General features: G+C 55.5%; 1 protein-coding gene across 1 annotated transcript; it reads right to left on the reverse strand.

The window, feature by feature from the left end:
- Positions 1 to 718: 718 nt before the first annotated feature.
- Positions 719 to 16,581, reverse strand: LOC141749811 (LON peptidase N-terminal domain and RING finger protein 1-like). Its single transcript, XM_074603939.1, has 12 exons — positions 16,018 to 16,581; positions 12,285 to 12,403; positions 11,344 to 11,466; positions 10,477 to 10,608; positions 9,610 to 9,745; positions 8,722 to 8,815; positions 6,963 to 7,077; positions 6,221 to 6,342; positions 5,656 to 5,814; positions 4,584 to 4,746; positions 4,349 to 4,495; positions 719 to 3,104 (listed from the first exon to the last, which is right to left on the reverse strand). Exons 1-12 carry the CDS (start codon positions 16,406 to 16,408, stop codon positions 2,907 to 2,909), a joined length of 1,899 nt encoding a protein of 632 aa, XP_074460040.1. The 5' UTR covers positions 16,409 to 16,581; the 3' UTR covers positions 719 to 2,906.
- Positions 16,582 to 25,448: the final 8,867 nt, after the last annotated feature.

Consider the following 25,448-nt stretch of genomic DNA (forward strand, 5'->3'; position numbering starts at 1 on the left):
GGCATTTTTAGGGTTACCCACCATCTCAGACCACTTGAGCCCTCTCTCTCTCTTCCACAGTTGTTCCAGGTCCCAGGCAGGGTGCAAAGCAGGGCTGGGCAGAGCAAGTTCCCTTCTTGCCCTTGGTTTGGGATGGCACTTTTGGGAGGTAGAGGGAAGAGGTGAGGTGGGAAGTGAGTGCTGTCCCGGCAGGACATCCCCATGCTCAAGGTTGAGGACCGTCCCCTCTCCATCCAGGGCCACCCTCTCATTTTAGAGCCTGTGCACGTCTCCCTGGATTGTCACTTATCCCTAATGTCGGCTGCCAAAAGCAAACCTGCTCCCAGCTCACAGCCCTCTGCCCACGGCTGCAGAGGTGGGACAGAGACAGATGCTCACCCCAGCATCCGAGGGACAGACAGCCTCCAGGGTCATCCCACACTGGTCAGCACCTCTATCAGACCTGTCTCCCAGTTCCCATCCTTCCCCAAAGCCTTTTTAGCTGCAATGACTGGCAGGTGCCTGTCCCTCCTGCCTTGTTCCATGTGCTCACTTTCTGTGAGCAAACCCACTTTATTTTTTCCCTTGTTGCCACCTACCTCTGCTGGACTGTGTTCACTGTGTCTAACTTGCTGTCTGAAGGCCAGGGTCTCACCTCTCCATGCATCCCCACATCTCCCCGGTGATGCCCAAGCACTTTCATCAATAAGCAGCTAAAGGTTTAACACCAGCAACAAAACAACAACAAAAAAGCCCCGTCTTTATTTCAATGACCAGGAAGACAATTTAATTCAAACAGCAAACATAGTAATACAAACCCCAAAGGCGCTCCGAGCAAACCGGAGGGATTTGCACGAGTCCCTTCCCAAAGCAGCCAGGCAGATGTGTCTCTGGTCCCTGGCTCTCCCCCAGCGTGGACACGGTGTGGACACACGCTTCTCCCCTGCGTCCCCCCATGCCTCCCCCTTGCTGGAGGGACCCACGGTGGCCCAGGGAGCTCCCACACCCGAGGAACAGGCAGCTCGGGGGGTAGGTGAGGGGCTCGGGGTGGAGGGGTCACTGGGTGAGCTCATATTGACCCTGCAGAAAAGAAAGGCACTTCCCAGACTTCACTGGCATCACTCCACCTGCACGCACCTGCGAGGTGTCCCTCCATCACCTACCCCTGCCCAACCCGATCCGACATTCCGGGGATATAGCCCCCTGGGGGACGACCAGGCTTCCCAGGAGGGAGCTTTGCTCCAAGGAGCAAATCCAGCTTTGAGTTGTCCTCAGCTGCCCTGCGCTCACTCCGGTCCCTGGGGAGCAAGCCCTCCCCTCCGACTGTCGCTCCAGGGAGGCACTTTGCTGGAGAGGAGGGACTGAGATCTCTCACTCCCGGAGAGAGCAGGACAGGGAAAGGTGGTGGCTCTGGGCAGGGACCTCTTGGAAGCTGTGTCCGGAGCCTCCTGCCCCGGGCTCAGCCCAGCAACCTGTGCAGAAAATCAGCCCCAGCCTGATTTTCTCCCCCACACACAGCCCACCGACCCCCCAGATGGGATGCGAAGCCTTTGAGAAAAGCAGGAACAAAACTCTGGAAGCAATGTTAATCCACCGACTAAATGGACGTCACTCCCAAAACTCAACCCTGGGTTGATGTGAGACAAAAATCCCAAACCTTCAGGATTTCCATGGAGGAGAGCCTGGTTTGTCCAAGGGGGACAGTCTTTTCCCCGTGTTTAGAGACCAGCAGCAGCCAGGCACTTGCAGACAGGCACTTGCTCCCCTGACAGGGGGCTCACAGCCTCGGTCACCGGTCCTACCCCCTCCCCGCCTCTCCAGAGGCTCAGCTCCCTCTGACTTTACTCTGTGCTCTTTTGGGGGATCCTGAACTGTTCTGGGTTCCAAGTGCAAGGATCTGGCCTCAGCTTAGATCCTGCTTTTATCCTGAGGAGGCAGAAAGTTCACAAAAAACCACTGAACACAGGAAAATTGCACTAGCCAAGGAGCAGAAAGTCTCACAAAACCACTTTCCTCGTGCCATCGGCTCCTTCCAGCCCCCAGGTCCGACTCTGCAACCTGAACCCAGCCAGGCTCAGGAACAGCAGCCTTTGGGTAGGGGGAAAAACACCAACGATGCCAAATCCCTCCCCACTTCCCACGGCACTTGAGGGCAGTGGATCCGGCAGCTGGGAAGCGTCTGGCAGCCTCCAGCCCGGCTCCAGCCCGGGGAAGTGGCCGATGAGCTCGGCACAGCAAACATGGCAGAGAACTGAGCAGAGCGGTGGGAAGGGGACGGCCAGACCCGGGCACATTGGGAGAGAATCATCTCCTCGTCATGTGGTCACGGAGGTGGTCAGGAGCAGGACCATGAGTTTCAGATTGTTTAATTTAACTTTTCTTCTTGTTTGAATAGAAATTAAGTCAAAGTCGTAAGAGGAGGCAGAGCCATCAGCTCCCAAGTCTGGGATAAGCCATCAGAACCTCTCTGCCTCCTGGTGCCACCTCTCCCAAGCCTCTAAATCTGCTGCACGGAGCAGGACCATGTACCAAAATCCCCTAGTTTGTCCTTCAAAGTGGAAAAGCCAAAACCAAGGCTCTCGGCCCTCTGCCCTAAGGAGAATCCTCCTCAGCACTGAAGCAGCTCAGCAAGTAACTTTGGTTCCTGAGACACAACCCAGTTTTCTATCCCGGTCCCCTCTGTGGTGGCATGGCATGGCACGGCCATGTCACCGAGCAGCTCCCAGAGGTGGCGTGGACGGTGTAGTGTGTGTAGTGTCACTGCTGGTGCGGTACCGGCCCCACCGAGCCAGGCAGAGGGTGCCCAGCTCATCACTGAGGTCACTTTTGGGGGAGAGGGGGGCTCAAACCACACGCAAACCCATGAAGCAACACGTAGAGAAACCCAAGGGGGTGGGGGTCTCCCCCTGCGGAGAGGCCGGGGGGGCTCAGACGCGGCCCCGGGGGCTGCGCTCGGGCAGCGGGTGGCCGGCGGGGGGCTGCTGCAGCAGGGCAGCGAGGATGCGCTGCAGCTGGGTGAGGCGGGCACGCAGGGAGGTGGTGGAGAAGAGGTTCAGCTGGTAGGACGGGTCAAGAGGCAGGATGGAGATGAGCCACCAGCACCACATCGGACCATCTGCTGAAGCCTGGAGGGGAGAGAGGGAGAGACCCCTAAGTCAGGAACTGCAAGGTGAACACGTGGCCTTTGGGCGGCATCACTGATGGGAAACAGTTGCTTTGGTCAGGACGGCAATGCCAGCTTTGGCTAAAGTATTCCTCTGAATGGCCCTTTTGTCTGTCCAGGCTCAAAATTGCTGGATAAACCAATTTAATTCCCAGACAAGCATCCCCCAGGGAGTCTCCAGACATTGATGTAACCAGGAAAAGGACTATACTAAAGAGACAAAGCAATATCTTGTGCGTTTCCTTGTTTAAGGCAATGCTTTTTGTAAACGTAAGCCAAATCCTGCAAGGCCGGTGTCTTTCGGGGCATTTGCCTCATCATCACTCCAAGAGGCGAGCTGCAGGCCAGGAAGGCACAACCGCTGGGCAGCGCTTTTGTAAACCGGCTTTTTTAAAAGCCGAGCCAAACTAAGAGGGAAATGCACAATTCAGCTGAAGAAGGGTGAATCGCTGTGTAATTCTGAGTGTTGATGCGGCTGCTGGCCAGGACAGCCTTAGCCTGGCAAGAGCGTCTTTGTAACAGTCCAGGCAGGAAACACTTTCTTAAAGGAGTGAAAACTAAATTTGGGGATTTTTGTTTCTATCCAGAATCTGAATTTGTCAGAGCAATTTAATAAGCAAACTGGATCCTGCCCTCTTAGCTCCTCTCCTCTGGCCAGCTATGGCTGTCTCAGAGGAACACCGCGAGTAAGGAGACCACACACTCGCTGAGCTGTGGGGTTCGTTTATTTGCCTATTTGTGTTTCTTTCCCAAGTGTTTTCCAACCCAGGCAGTTCAGTTTCTCAGTTGTCATTTAGCAAAAGACTGCAGGAAAACTTTTAAAACTCAGTGCTTAGTTTCCAAGAACCGTTTAAAACCATAAAGAGATGTTAAAACGGTTCTAAGAAATAAGCTCTACCATCTCTCTGAGTGAGAGATGCCATAACTGGAAACAGGAGTGAAAACAGGGTTTGTTTTGCTCATCCTGGGGCAGGGAGCCGAGCAGGGAAGCAGGATGGTCAAGGCCAGGCTTGATGAGGCTCTGAGCAACCTGATCTAGTTGAAGATGTCCCTGCTCACTGCAGGGGGGTTGGACTAGATGACCTTTAAGGGTCCCTTCCAACCCAACACACTCTATGATTCTATGGTCAGTGCAGGAACGGTGCTGCTTCAGAGGCCCTCTTGGTACCCTGTCTATTTAGAGCATCCCTTCCCACAGGGCATTACCTGGATGTCCTCTTCCTTCTCCGGCAGCGGTCCATGCTGCATCAAAATGTGCCTGGAGGCAAGGTCGCCGTGCTCACAGAAGCGCTGAGCCAAGCGGTAGGTGTTTTCGTGCAGGCACTGCAGCTCCTGCAGCTCCTCCCCGGCCACCTGCGTGGAGGGAAGAGGAATGCAGAAGGTGTCCATGGGGAAGCTTTGTCCCACCACAGTGGGGGCTGATGCCCTGCCCCTGTCTCACCTTCCTGTCCTCCAGGTACTCGATGTCGGCAGTGTTGTAGCCGTCCCTGTGTCCCCGGCTCAGCACCCGGAACCGCCGCCTGCCAATGGTGTCCACCAAGGACCTCCCGTCCGCCAGCAGCTCAATCTGCCGAATCTCCAGCATGCAGCCATAGTCAGCAAAACTGGAGGGAGCCAGGGAGAGAAAAGAAGGGCTGAGCTGGGATACCAGTGCTGGGAGAGCTGCTTCTCCTGAAGACACCACCTCCAAAGGAAGAAAAGGACCAGGAACAAGCTGGCTGGAAGGGAGCAAATTCGGAGGTTCACTCAACTCCGTTGCGTTACTTGCTGCTAAGAGGGCAGGGAACAGCGAGCACGCTTCTTGCACTCCTTTGGATTTGCCATATACCAAAAGGACTTAGGTCCCCACGCTGCCCTGATGTCCAGTGGTCCTGCAGACACCATCCCTTGCAGAGCCATCCTCCCAAAGGCCAGAAAATGTTATTTACCATTTCACTTGAACAAGACTGGAGCACAGGGGGGATATGTCATGTAAATACAGGTATTTAACAGAGTACTTGGGTTAGGAGCCTGGAGACTGAGCCCACCCAAGATCTGGAGGTGCCACCAGGAACATAAGGATGGCCACGCTGTACCAAACAAAAACCCATTTAGCCCAGTGTCCTCTCACAGCTTGTTAAGGACAGAGTATGAGAAATACAGCAGTTTTAAAGTGCTCACTAAGAGGAGCTGGAGGACACGGCCAGGGAACGATGCAGCTCAGAGATGTCCTGAGCCAGAAGCTGTTCCCAGACCATCGTATTTAACAGCCACTGCTGGCTCTGCCCAGCTCCAGCGCTGGCCCCATTCCTTGCCTGGCCGGTGGTGATGCCGGGAGGCAGCAAGATCCCGTTTCACTCTGCTGTGGGGAACACGCCACCTCCCTGCTGGTTTTATCTGCAGGGTGCGGTGGGATAGAAAATTGCATCTGGTTCCTTCTCTCTGAACTACTCTGGATTTTAGCCATTTGGCGCTGGGGCAGAGAGGGGCACATCAGCCGGGACAGAGGGAAGCTGCCTTGCCCAGGAGCTCACCTTTTCCCATTCTCATATATACACATGCCGAACCTCCTCGTGCCCGTCTCCTGGCACCGCCGGATCATGAGGCGGTAGCGAGGCTCAAAGACGTGCAGAGGGCAGGGAATGCCTGGGAAGGACATCGTGCAAACGAAGATGGGGATGTTCTTGGTCAGGCTGAGGGACAGGAAGAAAGACCACAATGAAACGCCTCAGAGCAAATCCCATCCCAAAGGCTCTGCATCAGCTGCTCCCCCAAACCAGATGTGCCCTTTACCCCAAGAAGTGATGCTCCGATGCAGAGCAAGACCAAAGCTTCCACTAGGCCCACCAAGAGCTCAAGGACAGACTCTATCCACAAAGCAGCTTCTTGCAGAGATGCCCCCTCATCCCCAGGTGCCCCATGGGGCACGTCCGCACCCATCCAGCACTGCTGTAACATGGCCCTTGAAGTGGGACAGACATCACTTGAGCAGAACCAAGCCAGGGCAACGGTGTGTGGAGTGGACAGGCCCCTTGGAGACCCGCCCAGCCCCCATGTACACATACACACACACACACACTGGAGCAGGTCCGGGCTTACTTGGAGAGCTCTGCCATCTCAGCCCGGTGCAGCTCCCGGCGCTCGGCCAGCTGTGCGGGGAAGGTGGCCAGCATGATGTCCTGCAGCAGCACGGTGGGGCTGTAGCTTCCAGCCTTCAGGTACTAAAAGAAATTAGACCCAGAAATAGGTTGGAGAAGAGCCGGGGGGGAGCCCTGAGGCCCTGCCGGACTCTGAATCATGCTCACTTTTATTGGAGCTGAGGGTAATTTTAGATCAGAGAAAGTCAGGGATGAAATCTATTGAGTGATGTTGAGCCATCTAGCAGGATGGGATGTCAGCTCCACCGAGACCTCCAGACGCGGCTCAGACCCAGGGCCCGTCCAGCGCTGCGTCCTATCTCTGACAGTGATGCAGTCCTTGTATGACAACCTAATTTCCCTGACGGTCTCATCCGAATCCCTTTTCATTAAAGATTAAATCAAATCTCCAGGCTAGCAGGTTTTCCATCCATTTCCATTTTTAAAAGTAATTAGCATTCGCTTCTTTCTTTCTCTCTCTCTCTCTATCTCTCAGTCCTGTTTACAATCTCACTAAACCACCGTGGCATCTTGTAGAAATGAATCTCTTGGTCTTAATTATCAACTGTCTGGTCATTCCCACGTGAGTGGAGCTGACACTTCCATGCTAGGGAGCTGCTAACGTAAGAGCATCGCACCTTCCCACCCCAGCCCTGGGCACGCTCCATCCCTTGGGCTCCATCCCGCGGGACACATGCCCTCACCTCTCTCAGGCTCTGCTTGCAGAGGGGGCAGTTGGGCCGGTGGTCCAGGCAGCGTTCGAGGCACTCCTTGCAGAAGGTGTGCCCGCACGGCGTCGTCACTGGCTCGAAGAACATCCTGCAAAGGGACCAAAGTTAACAGACTGGGGAGAGTACCATGGGGGAAGAAGCACAGCTAAGCCCAGCGGAGGGACTTCAGAGAGCCTCTGTCACGGGGCTGGATACCCTCAAAGCTGGTGTTCCCCAGGCCTAGCTCAGCACCCTGCTTTGGAAACCGCGGCTGGTCTCAGCCCCACAGTGCTGGGGTCCCAGAAAGCGCTCAGGGACTTGCAGAGGCCCAGGCTGGTGCTGCAAGGGTCGAGCAGGTCAGGGTGGGCAAAGCCACGGGTGCAGCTTCTGGCTATCCCCAGCCTTGTACCTGCACCTTCCTTGAATCCCCTTGCTGAGAACAAGAGCTTTTGCTTCCAGCAGGTACAAGACATTTCCCATGTCCCCTCCTACCATTTCACGGGAAATCTGCTGCCTTCCCCAGCCTTCTGCACTGAAGACAGCGATGCTGCAGGAATGCAATGCCGTGGAAAGCTATCTCACTCTGTGTCTTCCAAGCCCTGGTAGCCCATGGCTATGAATGAAACTCACCTTCACTAAAGCTGCATTGGCTTAGCTTTGCTCGTAACTCCTGTTAATTAAGTATAACTCCTAACTGGACTATTCCTTTAATTAGAAGTCTGGGCTCAGACTGTTGGACTTGCACAATGATGTAAGAAGAGAACTGCCCCGGACCTGAGCACTGCTCCCCGTCCCTGCAGGGTCCTCATGGATACCATCAGTACACACATGGCAACTCTTGGTCCTAGCAGGGCTGCGGTTCCCCAGACACCCACAGTGGTGTGTAGCCCAAAAGGTGTCAATGGGAAAGTGCCGCCTTCTCCTGGGCTCCAAGGGCAGAGCCAGCAGCAAGCACTTGGGTTGCTCACAGGGAGCTCCAGGATCAGAAATGAAATGAAGCTCCCAGGAAAGCCCTGCTCAGCACTAAGCCCTGGCTCCTCCTAAACATTATGTTTCCCTGATCTCAGAAGAGACCTTAATTCACATAATGCAGATCTTGACATCTCTCCCCACTTTGCCATTCTCCTGTGCCATGCCCAGACCTGGACAAAGCCATGACACAAGAGACTTCGACCATCTTGCGGGTCCAGCGGTGCAACACCTCTGCCAGCAGCCAGCTGCACAACTGCTCGAGGTCCTGGGACACACCAGAAACAACAGCCTGGTTTCAGCACGCCCTGTGGCAGCACCCAGCCCTTCCCCAGCAGATAGACACGGGCTCTACCCTGTCCCCCTTTCCGCCTCCAGCAGGCACAGAGCTCGGAAACGCTCCCCTCTGGGTTTGCAACATCCCCATCAGGGATGGTATGTACCTGGGGCAACACCTTTCCATTCCAGCCTGCAGGTACACAGGGCAAACATCGCTTTCAGTCTTTGACCCCGCTGGACATCCCCACCTCCACACCGACGTCCCCATCGATACAGACCTAAGGATGCTGCACCCTGAGACAGGGCAATCTGAGCTCTTACAGCCTGGCAGGGCAAAGCACGCCCCTGTCTTCCCCTCTCATCTCTTATCTCTGCTGAAACCTGCGCGTCAGCAGTATCGGGGACTGAGTTTGCTATTAAGATGTGAGGAAAGATCCACACCAGGAAAGAAAGCCCAGCAGGTGCTAATACTTCATCCTAAAAGCTCTCCCGCTGGAGAACTCACCGTATGCAGAGGGAGCACTCCAAGTCAGACACGCTCAGCAGCTCCTCCACGCATGGCTGGGTGCACTTTGCTGCTGCTGTGTCCTCTTCATTATCTAGCGGCAACAGAGAAGGAAAGAGAAGATGACCCCCCATTTCAATACTCAAAATTAATCTTTGCTTTCTGACCTTGTTCTGAGGTGTAAGTAGTTAATTGCTACACGAAGTGCTTTGAAAGTTAAAAACAAAACTGCTAGGAAATGCGACATAAACCCCTCTATTAACCTGTCCCTCTTCATCCATAGCTTTTACATCAGTGGGACTCATGGTGCTTGGCAGAGGAAGGTGGTATCCCCCTACCTCCTTCTGCAGGCAGGGAAACTGAGGCACTGGGAGATGAAGTGACATAAGAAGCTCCCAGACGGAGGTGTCTGGAGACCAGCCAAAAAGCACCATCACTGCTTTATGCAAATCCACGTACAAAGAAGCCATCTGACCGGACACTGTTGGCAAGTTAATGCCAACGGAGGTGTCACTTCTCCCAACACATGACATGCTGCGTGCATCGCAAGGGAATTTAAATTCTGAGCTAAAACCCATGGGAACCAAAGGAAGCCTCTCCCTGGCTCCACACAGGGAAAAATGGATGTCTGGCTTCAGCAAGAACCTTTCATGAAGTGAGACCCAAAGGTTTGGTGTACGTTCACCAGCTCAGCACAGGAAGACCGGATCCTCCTCACATGCGTGAGGAGCGGCAAATGTGCTGGCCAGAGCTGCCCTGAGGGGTGTCCCTGGGGTGTCTGCTCGCTGAGCTGGCACACAACCCCAGCACTAAGTTTTCAGTGCCAAAGCAGATTTTAAACAGGTATTTTGCATGAGATGAGATGTTAGTACCTCTGAGGACACTCACCTACCAACTGCCAGTCCTGCCTCTCTGACGAAGTCTCCGGTTCCTGCCGTCGCCCCAGCTGGGAAAGGGTGGTTGTTCCCCGGCCATGCTCAGGCCCAGTGTCCCCTCTGCCATCTGCTGGCTCTCCCTCCTGATCCTAGACACAGCAAAGATGAAATCGACCCCAAAACCTCTTCTCCCTTTGAATACGCTGCCCCACGCGCCCCGCCGAGCCCGATGGCACCGGGAGTTTTTCTGGTGTATTGCTGCATATTATCATCTGGCATCAAAGGGACAACGGGGCAGTGTGGCCTTCAGACATCCCACCTCATGGTTAAAACATGGCTTTAGTCTGTCCAGATGTTCCACACGGTATTTGGGTGTATCTGAGAGCATTTTCTCTGATTTCCCCCTCTCTCCAAACCTGCCAAATTCCCCTATAGAAGGCAAGGAGCAAAAGTGAGCTTCCCTGACTAGCTGCTAATGGTCTGAACTGTTCTCAAATGTGGGGTCTGGACGGAAAAAAAAAAACCACATTAAAGCTGACTTTTTTTTTTCTGAATGATATGTCACTTGAGTGTTTTAAAAATAATGAGTCTAAAATCTTACCAGAAGTATTGCAGAATAAAACTGGGACAGGAGGAGACAGGAAGAGCCTCCTCTCCTTCCCCAGTCCCCCCGGCATCAGCTCCAATGGCGTCTTTGCTCTCCCACCCTCCGCTACCTGCAGCTTCTCATCCCAGCACACAACCACACACACATGGCTATGGTCCTGCACAACCTTCCCTTATCACGCCTCCATTCCCATCACTGGAAAAACCCAATTTGGGATGTCCCAGAGGGACATTAAGTCCCATCACAGTCTCAGATGGTTGCAGGCTCTCTTACCTGAGCTCCTGGGGAGGAGGATGGGAGCGCAGGGCTCCCTCCATCCACCTGGGCACCAGTCGAGCCCCGGTGAGCATCGCCCTGGCGTACAGCAGCCGTGCGTGGCCGAGGAGCTTCCTCTCGCATGAGGATCTGCAAGGAGAAAGTGGGGCTCAGGGGGTGCTGGGAGAAGGAGGAAGGGATGTGGGTGGGCTGCCAGGCTCCCTCTTTCCCCAGAGCAGTCTCCTGCTCACCACAGGGCACGTCAGGGTTACTTGTTTCAGCGCTGACTGAGCTCTCTGTCAAACAAATACCTTAGCATTGCATAAGGAAGGAAGCAGCACAAGGCAGTGAAAAAAATGCTGTATTTTAAGGGCTGAGACCCGTGTTCTCCATCACCTACAAAGAGCAGGAAGGAAGTGAGCTGTGCAGGGTACAAGGTCATTGCCTATTCCCCTGCCCTTTCGCTCCTGGGGGGCAAGTGACCGCTCAAGGCATGAAGTCCCCATGCCAGGGACACTGCTGGAGGCCCTACCAGTGATTTTGCTCCACGAGCGGGTGCTGGCTTGAAATCATGTGCAGAAAAGACACTGGCTGTCCAGTGGCAGCTTTCGGCTGGCTACTTTACCTTGGGTGACTACGCCTCCAAGCCCACCTTGCGCCATGTCAGCATCTATACCCTGCAAAACTTGAGACTCAAAGACATATACTGAGGAAGGGGAGTTTTCTGCACGGGTGAACCTGTATCGGAGTAACAGGAAGGCTCTTGGACCAGGACAAGACTTCCCTCAATCCCAGTGCTGGCCAGAGCAGCATGACCATGATGGATGCGAGTCCTTCAGAGGACAAGGCCATCATGTGGATGCTGCCGCGGTACGGCCCACGCACCTTCTCCATCTCTCTCCGAGCAGGATGGAAATGGGGACTGAGCGTCAGGCAGTGCTCCCACGCCAGCAGGGCTTCGGCTCTCTGTCCCAGCTCCAGAAGCACCTTGCCTTTCCTGAAGAAGCCCTGCAGAGCAGAAAAACCTGTCGTGACTCCAGAGACAGTGACCAGCTGAGCACATGCCCCTTCAGCTCCCATGTGAGCCTCCAGCCTCCTGCCTGCTCCCGTCCCAACCCAAAGGACCCGGACACGGTGCTGCTCCCATGCTCAGATGTCTAAAACAGACAGGTCCACCCACAGCCAGGTACCCATAAAACAGGACTCTCCCAAAATACAGCAGTTGCAAAAGCCAAGCAACCAAACCCTATAGAGACCTAGAGAAGGAGTCAAGGGCTTCTGCCTTTGAAGCCATGGAACTATTGCCAATGAGTGTTTTTGAGGGTAACAGAGCACTGGAACAGGCTGCCCAGAGAGGTGGTGGAGTCTCCTTCTCTGGAGATACTCAAAACCCTCCTGGATGCATTCCTGGAACCTGCTCTAGGTGAACCTGCTTTGGCAGGGGGGTTGGACTAGATGATCTCCGAAGGTCCCTTCCAACTCCTACGACTCTGTGAGTGCTTCACAGATCAGCAAGCGAGCTCCCAGGGCTGATTTCTCCAAGGGCAGCTCAGCCCCTGGTCAACCCTTCCCCGAGTCCCCAGGTCCGATCCTGCACACCAGCACGGCTACGTGCCCTCACCACCTGCGCGCGAGCAAGGAGGGATGTGGTGCCAGACCTCTCCGTCAGTGCAACGCAGAGCTTGCAGCCTGGACTTGCAACTTAATGGGTTTGGCAAGTGTATTTCTGAGCAGGATGAATCCAATGGCTAGGAGAATTAAGGAAAGGGGGAAACTCCTCCCGTACAGTGAGATTTGGCTCCGAGCACAGCCTGCCCTCTGCTCACCTCGTGCTCTCCAGGCTCAGCCCTGCACGCAGCGTCCAAGTCCTCCAGCGCCCGCGAGTGCTGCCCCAGCGCCACCAACACCTCTGCCCGGCACAGCCGCAGGGAGCTGGCGTCCGGGGCTGGAAAGAGAAATGTTGTCACCCATGTGATGAGTCCATCCGCAGTGAGGCAGAGGGGCTGGATGAGGCCAGGGAGATGCCACCACGATGCCTCACACTGAGCACCGCCAGCTGCTGCGCTCCTCTTCGGCAGGAATCACTGCCCTCATAAGCCTCAGCAAGGAAGTTATTTCCCCTAAGTATCTACTTTTAAACTCTTTGAGGACGTTTCCTTCATTTTCCCCCATCTCTTTCGAACACCCTCAGCTAAGGGGCCCCACCACTGCTTTGGGGCTCAGCCACACGGGCATCTGGGCTCTCGTCCATCCTTTTGGGATGCACCAAAAAAGGCTGTACTATGCACATAGTCCCTATGGAGGCTGTTGCCACAGGAGGCTCTGCGATGTGATTCACCCACGGAGTCACAATAACACGTTACCAAACAAGCCTGCAGCTGCAGAGACCTGAGATCCCAAAACACCAGGGAGCCTCCCCGACCCACCTGGCTGCCACCGGGGGCAGAGGGGAAACCAGGGAGGGGTGCAAGGATCTGCCCCCATCACGTGACTCGGGGTTTCCAATTATGAGAAAAGGCTGAGATTTCCCAAAAAGGAGGTAGGGAACTGAGCATCCCGTTCCTCGTCAGTGAGATGTCACTGATGGGATCTCAGTGGCCTGGGGGCATGGAGGGGGGCACCGCTCCTGCAGGTGCTGCTGGCCATGACACCCCAAGTGTCTTGCTGCTGGGCACCCCACATGCTCCTGCCTGCTCCTAAATAACAGGCAGTGAGACCCTCTTCTCTCCTGCCTCAGGGAAACCCCATAAAGACCTTCCTTCCTACCAGCACCGCCAGCAGGGGAATCAAGGTGGGGATGTCGGGGAGTATGAGCAAGCAGCACCCCGAAAGCCCACACACTGGCTCATGGAGTAACCAGGTGTGGTTACATTTGTGGGTCTGAACTGCGGAGCATTCCCAGACCCACCCCGTTATATCACAGCTTGCTGCGGAGGCGACCTACATCCATCGCACTGCTGCTCTTCCGGTGAAGGCAACGGGTCCATGCACCCGTCCCCGTGTCATCGAATCACACCATCACCAGCAGGATGCTGGCTCTGAGGACAGACCTGCATCATAAATTAAGCACCATTTGCAGGCACTGGTGCTGCATTTACTGTGCCAAAGCGGGGCTGGCAGCACCTCCTTGCTGAAGGGCCAGCAGCTCCTACTGGGGTGAGCCGAGTCCGGGGGGAGCTGGGCAGCAGCCGAGCAGCGATCATGGGGAGACGTCGTTGCTGGTGATGTCTCCTGCACTCCCAACCCCGGCAGCCTTTCCTCCTGCCCTGTCTCAAACACGGCGCTGATGCAGCTCTGCCAGGGAACTGCAGGTCCGGAGTAGCAGCCCCACGACAGCAGGGTGCGGGAAGCCGGCGTCTGGCGCACCCCTGCCTGCCTCCGCTGTCACCGTGCCCAGGTGCCCATCATGTCTTATCACGGAGCAGGAAGTTCGGCCATGGCTATCGCCTCCTTTTGTCCCCGTGCCCAGCGCAGCGCACAGGCAGGCCTTGCTTTCTGCCTGGGGTTCAAGGTGCCACCGCAACTCGGAGAGCAGCAGATAGCCCGGCCACAGACGCTCCTGCACCGAAGTACCCTGGCCATGTTGTGCAGCAGAGCAACACCTGATCCCTCAGAGCTTATTTTCATTCATAAAGTTAGCTTGAACTTTGGGGGTCAAGTCAGGAAACATGGGAACTTGCTGCTCGGTACCCTGCCCCACAAGCACGCATCCAACGATGAAATATTCCAGCCCCTAACGGCAGGTAGAGCCGACCAAATGGGTACAAAGTCTAGAGGCTTATCTTCCATGTGGGCAAACGCATTCAAACATTTGCACAGCCCGGCAATAAAGCGACCGATTCGGTAAAAACAAGATGTGTAAAATGGGGCTATGAATTCTGCATTTCTCTTCTGCTGCAGCTATTTTTGATCTATGATATCATTAGACATCAGGGACGTCAGCCAGCTGGCGGCCCCGGCAGCTGATGAATGACTGATAGCGCTCCCCAGCCTCCCGGCTCCAGGCGTGTTGGGAGGTCTCCTGTGTTACGCATTACAGTGCATTTTTTAGAAAAACAGAAGATTAAAAGTTGACAATCGATTTTCTCCCAAGTGAAGAGCACTGCTCTGCAGGCTGCGCTGAGCCGGGGCACTGCAAACTGCTGCACTGTGCGATGCTGAACAAAAAAAAAAACCCCATTGTCGTGGGTTGAACATTTATCAGTGGTTATGTTTGAAAGCGAAGGGGAGCCCGTAAGAAGTTGTGTAGCCTGAAAGCAGTCTGCAGGCTGCTGGAGTGGTAAAACGCGTCCCGAACGGTGCCCGAGCAGCACCAGCAAGGGCAGGTTTACGGGAGCTGGGGCTGTGATTGCAATTTCCTTATTGCCCTGAGCCAGACTTCCCCTGTCCTTCAGGGAATGGAGCACACAGGGAAGTCTGAGGACAGAGCTGGCAACTTCTCCTCTTTATACTCACAGAGGCTTTTTAAAAAAAGGTAAATAATTGCACGCCCCAATCAAAGTCTGGCAGTAAGGCAAACAGTACTAGAGAACTGTGCACGTGCGTTTGTGTCGGAGGACGGGTGCGCAAGGCATGAGACAGACGCCTCGGGAGGTTGCATAAAGGGACCTGCTCTCTGCTGCCAACACCGGCATCGGCCAAGCCCGCTCAGCCCTTCGATTCCAGGCAAACTCTGAACCTCCAGCACTTGTCTCGCAGCGGGCGATGAATAAGTGTCTGCGCTGCAGGAGGAGAGCTGACTGCTGTCATAGAAACACTGGTGGAGAAAGGACCTTCTGCCTCCGTCGCCCCAATCTCCTGCTCCAGACGCCTTGTATAACCCCTTTTATTTAAGCATTACTTTCCAAGAAATCCACTTACAGCCACACATTAAAGCAGATCAACCCCCCGTGGGCCCAATCTTGACCCTGCAGGCAAATGTCTCGCCAGAGACGGTGTCAGAAGGGGGACGGGGGGGAAAGGGGGGTTGTGCCTTGCACCATGGGGCTGGTACAGGAGCTCAGCCAAGGCTGTGTCCTTGCCAGGCTCTGGGGGCAAGGACACGTCTGTCCCGGACTGGAAAAGTCCCAAACACTTTACGTAATGGCCACCCCCCCAGGCAGAGCTCTTCCTCTGACCCTGAAATACTGCCGGGCGGCAAGATGCAAGAAGCTGTTTGCTGCTATTTCCTCTCCGGAAAGAAGCATGTGTCCGATGGGACACGGGCTGTGCACCCTGTCCTGCTCGCAGCCCCGGACCCTGGGATGAGCAGCAGGGCTTCTCCAGCCACCCGTCCCCTCCCATCACCCTGAGACACTGGGAGAAATGCCCAGCAGCTGGATCTCCCCTCCCCATCCCCACCAGACCTGCCTTTCCAATATTTCCAGCTTCCCGGGTCTCCCACCTGTGGACTGTGCAAGCTCAGAAGGCAACCGCGGTGCTGGGATAAAGTGACTCCCATTGGTACCCTCCTGCCCCAGAGGCACAGCCGGAGCATCCCCATCTCGGCTGGAAGGGCCGGCCCCTCGCACCCAGCATCCGCAACCCCCAACCCAACCCCTCGGGCCCGGTGGTGCTTACCCAGCTCGACCCCTTTCTGGGCCATCCTCAGTGCCTCCCGTGTGTCCCCACGGGTGAGATGGTCCCGGACGCGGGCCACCAGCCAGGCCAGCCGGCTCTCCCGCTCCACGCATTTCTCCAGGAGGCCGCAGAGCACCACGTTGCACCTCGCCGCCCCGACGCCCAGCAGCTTCAGCCTCTCCTGGCACAGGGGGCAGCGGGAGGGCACGGCCCCGCCCAGGCACGGCTTGCAGAAAGAGTGACCGCACGACACGGTCACCGGCTCCCAGAGGAGGAGGAGGCAGGAGGGGCAGCGCAGCAGGTCCAAGCCCCCCCGCCCGGGGCCGAGGGGCTGCCGGACGGGGCTCCCCCCCCGGGGTGGGGAGGACGGGCTGGGGGGGCCGCGGCTCATGGCAGCGGCTGCAGCCGAGCTGCCCTTAGGGCCAGCGGTGCCCGCACGCCCCGGCCACCGGCGGGACCCCGCGCATTGCCCCGCTCCGCTCCGCCCGGCTCAGCCCATCCTTCCCGGCGCGTCCCGTCCCGCCGGGGCACGACACCCGTCGTCGTCGTCCCCCCCCGCCCAACGGAGCCGACCCAGCGGGGGACGCCGGTGGCGGAGCTGCCGGGGACGCCATTGGCTGCGGCCGCCGCCGCGCTGCGCCGCCCCGCCCCGCCCCGGCCGCGTTTCGTAACGGAGCCGGCGGGAGCGGGGGCGCCGCCGAGCGGGCTCGGGGCGGGAGCGGCAGCGGGCGGGATGCGGGGCCGCGGGGGAAGGGGGTACCCCGGCGTGGGGTCGGGCACGGGCTGCTGAGCAGCGCCGCGGGGGTGCAGGGGGGCTCCGGTGCCGATCCCCCGGAGCCAGGACTGTGGGCCACTGGGGTGTTTTAGGGAGCCGGGACGCCGGGGTGTTGGGGGGCTCCAGTGCCGATCCCCCGGAGCCAGAACTGCGGGACGCCGGTATATTGGGGGGCTCCAGTGCCAATCCCCAGAGCCGGACACTGGGGGGCTGCTTGGAGCCAGATGCCAGGGTGCTGGGGGTGTTCGGGGCTCTGGTGCCAATCCCCTGGAGCTGGGACGCCGGGGTGTTGGCCGTGTTGGGGGGCTCTGGTGCTGGTCCCCTGGAGCCGGAATGCCAGGGTGCTGGGGGTGTTAGGGGGCTCTGGTGCCAGTCCCCTGGAGCCAGGACGCGGGAGTGTTGGGGGGGTCTGGAGCAGCCGGGGTGCAGGTACAAGTCAGGGTACTCGAGTGTGAAGCCACGCGGAGCGTGCTGGAGGGCTCTCTGGACCAGCTGGGGCACGAAGTCCCCAGGGGCTGGAATCTGGGGCGCTCTGAAGAAGGACCAGGGTGCAAACTGCTGGGAGATGTTTTGGGGTGCCCCAGAGCAGAGCACCTTGGAGCCAGCCCATGGTGCAGGCTGCCTGGGGTGTCTGGGGTGCTGTGGAACAAGTCCTGGGGGGCATAGGGAGCTCTAGCCAGGAGGATGGGGGGCTCCAGCGTGGCTGGGGCACAGGATGCTCATGGTGTTTGGAGTGCTCGGGAGCAGCGCAGGGTGCCTGAGCTAGCTGAGGCTCTCCAGAGCAGGACTGGGGTGCAGGGTGTTGCGGTGCCCCAGAGCAGCCAGGGCTGGCGAGGCTGGGGTGCATCAAAGGCCCCTTCTCACACCCCACTGGGCAGACCTGTCATGGAAGGATGTTTCTGGGGAAAAGGGGTGTCCCTCCAGTGTAGATGGGAAGCTGCATCTTCCCTAGATGCTCTGCTTATCCAGAACTGAACCAGTTCAGACCCTGTTTTGGGAAGATCTCCTCACTCACAGACCTCCAGGGTGGGCTCTGTGTCCCAAGGGCGATACATCCCCTCACCACACAGCTGCACAGCGAGGAGCCAGCAAGTCTTGCATAGCAGGTGCTGGGGAAAACAGGTGAAATCTGTCAACTTTGGAGCTTAGTAGATCGGACTTTATGTAAGGATGATGCACATTCCCCAAGGGTTTGCGTGTCCCCAAAAACAAACCGAACCCATGCACGCACTGGAAGGGATGCCCAGGGAGGGAGATCACCAGTAGGACAAGAGTGCTGGTGAAACCCATGCCCCGCTACGGGAGTGGCTGGCAGAGGTTTGGGCTGTGGAGCAGGTTTTGTTTCAAAACCTACTGTGATTACATTAAACAGCTCATGAGTGGTTTCAAAAGCTCGACAACTAAGTATTTTCTGTGGGCTTGGAAGGCTTCGCTGCTTGTTCCATTATCTTTTTCAGTGGTCCCTTCAGACTGGGGAAGTCTCAGGCCCTGTTCAGCAGCACAGCCCCGAACACCTCCTGAGCGCAGCATTAGGGACAACGGCTGCCCCAGGAGCGTCGCGGGGCTGTCACAGACTCTGCCCCATGGGAGACATTTTCCATGTTCCCCATCCACAGGATCAGCTTCTGCTTGTCTTCCCAGAGGGACTTGCCACATCAATTCCCCCAGCAGTTCTCCCGTGGGCATTTCTCAGATGGTCAAGGCTCATTCACACCACTCTCCTCCCTTGATTTAGTTCTCGCCATGGCTAGTTTTTCCACCAAAACCTGACAATTCACTTAAACAAAAGGTTGCCACCAGGGGGTTCTCACCAGTCTTACCTCCAGGTTACCCCTCAAGGACACATTTATGGCTCTTGAGCCGTGAAATGAGGGTGATTTTAGCCATCGTGGCCAGCTTTGCAGCAATGTGCTTGAAGAGTGCTCCCATAACCTGTTCATGTGGCTCAGCTTGGGGGCAGCAGCCCTCCGCCACGGGCAGCAGGAGTCAAGAGAGGAGAGGAGCATCTTTCATTACGCCAGCCAGATTCTCCGAGAGACACCGGGCTGTTCCCTGGGACCTGCCTCGTTCTTTTCCTCACCTCCTGATTCACTCCACAAGTGTTCTCACGTGTGTGGGCTCTCCAGCGCCCTGTAAGCGGTGAGGACAGGACGTGCCGCTGCCTTTGCATAATGCACTTAAAAATCAATCAACCACGACACGCGAGTCCATTGGAAACCAGGCTTCATTAGCGCCAGTGCAAGAACAATTTGTTTTCTTCATTCCATCCAGAGCTGAGCTGGTTCTGAACTCCAAATGCTTTCGCTTTGCCACTGATGTGTTTGTGCTGACTCAGTATAACTATGAAAAAAAAAAAAAAAAGCTTTAAATGCTTAATGCTAACCATTCTGCTGGCCAGATGAGGACTTCACGTTTTGCATAACGCAGAACAGATCACACTGTGTTTAGGAACTATTTGCAAAGCACAATAGGATTTATTTTGTAATTTTTTTTTATTTTTTTTTCACTTTAAAGGTGGGAAAGAGCCCAGGGTCAGTGCAGGGTGAGGAGCTCCAGGTGTTGCTGCAGGAGAAACCAGCTCCTCCTCTGGCTCCCAGCCACATGCACCACTTGTGCTTCTGCTGGAGTAGAGCCTCCTTAAGGTGGTCCAGCTAGCTGACAGGGCAACATGGGGATCAGGGATTTCACACCAGCTGTGTTTCGTGCAAAAACATTTGTTGCAAACATTGACGTTTGATTTGGACACATTGGGGATTAAGGAGTGACTCAGAGTGACAGCACCTACCAAAGTGGTGCCTTTTTTTTGTGCAGTGAGGAGAGACCCGTGTGCTCCTTTGGGTGTCTTCAAAGGCACCATAATAAACACTTGCTAAACAGGAAAATGCACCTGCACCGGGAATGTCACGACCCCTTTTACACACGGCTGTCCCCGCTCTGCCCACCGAGCTCCTCCTGCTCGGACAAGGCTCTCACCATCAGACCTGAAAGACCCGTTGCACAGAAGTAAAACTAGTTTCCCCATTTCAAAAGCAGTGGAAGGAGGAACGTGTCGGCATTCCAGCTGAGGAGGAGAACGAGTAAGAGCCAGTGCAGCCTGCACAGGATCAGGCTCCAGTTGCTTTTTAGGGTTTTTTTCCTGCCTAGGTGACTAGGCAAAGAGCCAGGGCCAAATCCAGCCTCAGCATCTGTGCAGACCCACTCCTGACCTCACGGCTTACAGCACCCTTTCAGCAGCGCTGTGCCTGGATCCCGGCTTGTCTGCAAGCCTGAAGACTTGGTCTAAGGAATTATTTTTACACCTCAGTACGTGCAAATAACATGCAGGGAGTTATTTGCATCATACCCCTCCCAGCCTGTCAACAAACACATCAGCTTCCTGGAATTTTTGCTTTCTTTGCGTCACAATATTTCCAGATCCAGGACGTTATCCAACCAGCAGGTTTCTCCATTTGCCACACGCGGTTCAAAGCTGGTCCCGGTAAGTGAAGCAAAAGGAAGTGGAAGCAGGTGGCGTGGGAGACTCCTGGCTCCTCTTTTATAACAAGCACCTTTTCTTTCAGGTCTCTGTGTGCGGTAAGGGGAGCTGCTCCACGCCTGGCTTTCCCTCGGGCAGAGGCAAGCAGATTGCCACACCGGCTCCTTGGTGAGGTCCGCACTGTGCTGAGGAGGCGCTGGGCAGGGAGCAATCATCTAAATTACACCGTATTGTTCCCGTCCTGAAACTCTGCTGCTTGAGAGCTCAGAGAGGCCCTGACTCTGTCAGTAAGGAGGAGCAGATGTAAACAGGGTTGGGGAATTAAAGAAAACGTCAATATTTTCCTTTAAAGAAAACTTTAATATTTTCCCTTCTGAGTCATACAGGCTTTGCCTGAGGCATCGTCATTCCTAGAGGAGTGAGTTGACTATCACACGGATTGGCAGGACACGGAGCCGCGATGTAACGTTATCTCATTGCTTGTGTAACTGGGCTTATGCCTGAACTCCTGGAAACTGGAGAGCCACAGGGGGAGAGCCCAGATCCGTATCTGCCTCCTTTTACTCTCTTGGGCCAAACATCTTGGCAAAGAGGTTGGCAGAACATTATCACTCTGTCTTGGAAGCAAGTCCCACATAAAATGCATGGAGATGTCCTTTTCCATGGGCAGTCATGTACAAGCCACATACTCCTGAGAAGGCAGTACAGCTAAAAGCAAGGTCAGAAGTGTCCCCATTATCCGAGGGGAAGCCCTAGGATGAGCGATAAAACCACGGTCTGTGGTGCAGGGTGCTATAAGCTTGCCTTGATGCATTGCAATTGTTTCATTGGTGCTTCAAGGGCAGGTGAAGATCCTCCATCTGTAGGAGATCCCATGGAGAGGTCTAAAGTCAGTATGGCTCATTTAGCACCATCTAATCCTGGAGTGCATGAGGGCATGGATAACACAACCAAGCGATTAGAGCAGGAAAAGCCATACAGAACCCACTTTTTGAGGATATGAATCCACCTTTACGTTGCAGCAAGCTCCACCACTTCCAAAGGACTTGGTGTCCACAGGGAGCTCCATCCTAGCGGGCCAAACCCAGAGGTCACATCACCCACTTCATCTTCTGGATGGGGAGAGCTGATTTGTAATCAGTTGTAACTACAGGGTCAGAGAAAACTTACTGGCTTCACAAGCTGAGCTGGGACATGTGGCCAAGGGGTGACGCCGTGGTGGCGTCGCAGCTCGGGGACTCACCAGGCTGCCCTGCCCCGCTCATTCACCAGCCCGTGTGGCCTTGGCTCCTTGCCCCAGCAAGAAGGGAGTACGTGCCGCCTCTCTCATTTCTTCCCTTTTTCACTCTTCCTGTTTAGCTCCCACCCACCTGACAAAGATGCCAGCAGGGCTGGCGGGGACCCAGCGCTTCCTTTTCACTTTGCCAAAGGAGGCTGCAAGTGGCGGCGGGTGGGCTCTGCAGATGGCAGAGCCTGGTCTGCAGTGACGCCTCTATCCTGCCCGGGTCAGGTCAGGTCCAGGGTCCAGCTTGTCCCACTCATCCAGTGCCTCACTGGGGGACAGGGGGGTGCTAACTGGTGGAGGAGCCTGGCTCCCCTTCACCAGGGCACCCACTGGGAGTGAATCTGCTGGTGCTGGTGGGGTTGTCCGGGGCGAGCGTGGGTAAGCTGCAAGGTCCTGCAGCTGAGCATCCGTCCCCCCCATGAATACTCCTTCCCCAGCAGCCAAGAGCTGCCGGGTGGGTGCTCGCCCCGGCTGTGCTGCCCGGGGGGCTGCAGATCTTTCCCCCTCTCTCTGCTCTCGTTGTTGGTTCCTGTACAGACGTCTTTCCAGGTGAGCTTTTGAGTGTAGCTTCCTCATCCTCTGCCCTGGTCTTTATTCCTTCAGCTCCAGCATCTCCACTGCCACCAGCCTGATGGCAGGTGTCCTTTTTCATGAGGACAAAAGAGCTCTTGCAAAGCCAGGGGCTGGAATTCCATGTCTGAGCATGGAGGAGAACGAAGCACCTTGAAGACTGGGGGAGCAATGCAGGGGGCTGCTCAGGCTCTACCTGCAGCCCCTTTTCCCCACATCCAGCCGCTGCGAAGCCCTGGACACAGGCGCTGGGCTGGATTTCAGGCAGGATGAGCAGGGCTGTGTCTCTACCACAATTAGAAATAGCAGCTTGTGGGCTCCCTGGCTGGCTGCGGCGGTGGTGGCCTGGGCAGGGAGCAGACGAGTATTTCTGGCTGTGCCCATTTTTTTTTTTTATTTTTTTTTTCTTCCATGGGCTGTTTCGCCTCCACCTCTCGCTGCACTTCGGACGGCAGGTGAATCGTGTTTGGGTGGGTGAGTCACCCGCCCCGCCGCCAGCGCGCCCTTTCGTAACGCCCAGACCGCACGCCTTGTAAAGAGGTCAAGTTGTCAGGACTCAGCAGAAAGGTCTGTCACCCAGAAACCTGCCCTGGTGGATCTGCCGCGGCAAATTGCAGGTTTCCCTTCTCAAGAAGCCTGGCTCTGTTTCTGTGTGGATTTTATGAATGTTATTGCGGTGAGGTTTGGGGAGTAAAGAGCCCGCTCTGCTCTTCTGAAAGAGCAAAGGCAGGAGTCCTAGAGAGGTTTGCAGGAGAGAGAAGGGCGCTGTGAAAGTTGTGTATCCTTAGAGTCCCTTTCACGAACATGAATCCCAAGCAGTTCGGTGAATAAAGCTCTGCTATAACTTTCAACTGCTAATTAACCTAGCGAAAAGTCTTCATTTACAGATTTTCAGAATGAAGGGACAAGCTGCAGAAGGACGCAGCCCGGAGAGGAGCGAGTGTGAGTGCTCTGCAGGGAGCGGGGGCAGAAGCGGGGACTTGACCTTCCAAAACACCCTTCGCTTGCAAAACTCGGGTTCTGTTTGGGTTTTGCTTTTCTTATTAGTCAGGGCGAAAAATAGAAGAGTCGTTTCACAGGAAACCTCTGCCGGGCTCTCTGTAGAGATTAGCAGATCATAAGCAGGGCTGCAGGAATCAGCTTTTCTGGGAAAGTCAGGATTTCTAACTGTTTCCATTTTTCAGTGGAATGAAAAAGCAGCTTGAATTTTCCCATGAAGAAGGTCACTTGGGAATAGAGGAAAGATTTCTTTTTGATCTCTACCTTAGAGAGGCTCGTTTCCCTAATGGGACGCTTTCTATACTAAAGCCCCTAGATGTAAGATGAAAAACTTCACTGCAACATAAAGGTCTAACCTTTCTGTTCTGAAATTGTTGGCATCTATAGAAAAAGGCCGTCATCTGGCGGCACCTCTGCCTGAAATGGTATGGAAATCAGTTCTTTCTCCATGCCTAAGCTCTCTTGGCACCTCTGCTGCTACGAGGGCCTGGACGGCCAGGTGCCATGTGGGGTCCCTGCGGGTACCCCCAGATGTTGTGAGCAGGGGCAGCACAACCCCTCCTGCTCCCCGAGAACCAGCCGAGGTTATTATATAAAGGGGAGCAAATGCGTGTAAACAAGACTTGCTTAAGTAACTCCACGGCTGCCAGTTTCTCTCGCTGGTCTTCTTTTCCTACTCCACCCCTCCGCGAGCCTGACGTGATGGGTGTCCGCGCTCCTCTCCCGGCCGGCTGAAGGCACATCAGCTCCAAGCAGCCCCAAGTTGAAGCTCGCAGATGCTTCTTCGAGCAAATGAGGTGGTTCAACACCCCGCTGAAGTCAGACCTCGTGCCCAGCAGCGCTTGGGAAGCTGCTGGCTGTCACGTCTGCGGGCAAGCACCCAGCTCGGCACACCGAGGTCACGCTGGGGGACGTGTCCCACAGGACAGCCACTGTCCCCCTGCCGCTAAGGGTCCTCAGCATCCCCCAAATGTTCCACCTGCTTTTTGCCTCCTCCACTAGCTGTTTTTAGAGCCCGTAGCCCCATGGCTGGCGTGAACGCTCGTGCTGCACGCCCGTTCACGTCGCCTGGCTTCAAGCCAGGGCTGAGATTCAACGAGGACTTGGGGACGCCAGGTAATTTGAAATGGGTTTCCACCCCTGCAACTTTCCAGGGAAACTTGACCGGTTCAAATCAAGGCAGCAGAGGGGAGCGAGCTACGTGCAGGACGAGGTGCCGGAGCCAGGATGGAGAACGCCTCAGCTGCCGGAGGAGACGCCTGGATGTTCGCACAGCCGATGCCAGGGTGTGTTTTGCTTTTTACTCTTGTGCCATGGGGATCTGGCTGCACATGTTACATTTGCACAGAGCTTAGCGGGGCGGCCTGAAGCAGGGACCGTAAAACACAAACAGTAAAACGGCCTGGCTCAGTGTTCACCATCACCCACCAGCTCAGGGTGCACCCATGCTGGCACCAAGGATATGAAGGTGCTGGGATTTGGGCACTGTGAGGACATGTTGGTGGGGTATCAGACAGCCGCTTGCGAGCTTCACCCACTTTGGGAGCTGAGGCCCAAGGTGCAGAGGACATTTTTAGGGCTTTTAGCTTGTCAGGTGAGATATCTGCCATCAGCTGAAAAGCGGAATCTCACGCCACTGAGATGCAACACACCTCTCGGCTCCAGCTGAGCATCTACAGGCACCCTTGACCTCAGAAAATGGCCTAGCACAGCACGCTTGAAAAGTTTCCAACCTTTAACTTAAAAAGCAAAGGCAGGGCCTCCCCTTTTCATATCCAGACGCAGAGAATTTATTCCAAGAGATTGCCGTGCTGCGGGAGTATGGCCTGAGGGGACTGTAAAATGCCGCAACTCCATATACCATTTGGAAGTAGGTCGTGTCTTGTGCAAGAGTACTGCATACTTGCATGGAGGGGAAAGTAAAATATGTAAAATAACCCCCCCCACAGGGTTATTTTACATTAAAGCGCCCTTGTTCACACAGCAATAAGGCACTTTGGCTCGGTCTTTCCCTGCTGAAGCCAAACCAGCGCGTTGAAAACCAGTTTAGCTTTTGGGGTTGGTTGTTTTTCCCGTCTTCATGTTGTCTCTTTAATCTTTGTGCTGGATAATTAAGACAACATTCCTCACCATCTTTCCTGCTGTTTGGTGTGATTATACAAGAGACGGCTGCATTTGTTCCATGAAAACAAGATCTAAAAGCCACATTCTGTGGTTTCAAGTAAAATCCTCCGTGGTGCTGACTCTTAAACTCGAGTTCGGCTGAGATCTGCCTTACTCAGGAAAATGCCCTTAAAAATAGACTCCTTCAGGAAAACAAATCCAGG

Source organism: Larus michahellis, chromosome 11, assembly GCF_964199755.1.
Source record: "Larus michahellis chromosome 11, bLarMic1.1, whole genome shotgun sequence".
Classification (NCBI taxonomy): Eukaryota; Metazoa; Chordata; class Aves; order Charadriiformes; family Laridae; genus Larus; species Larus michahellis.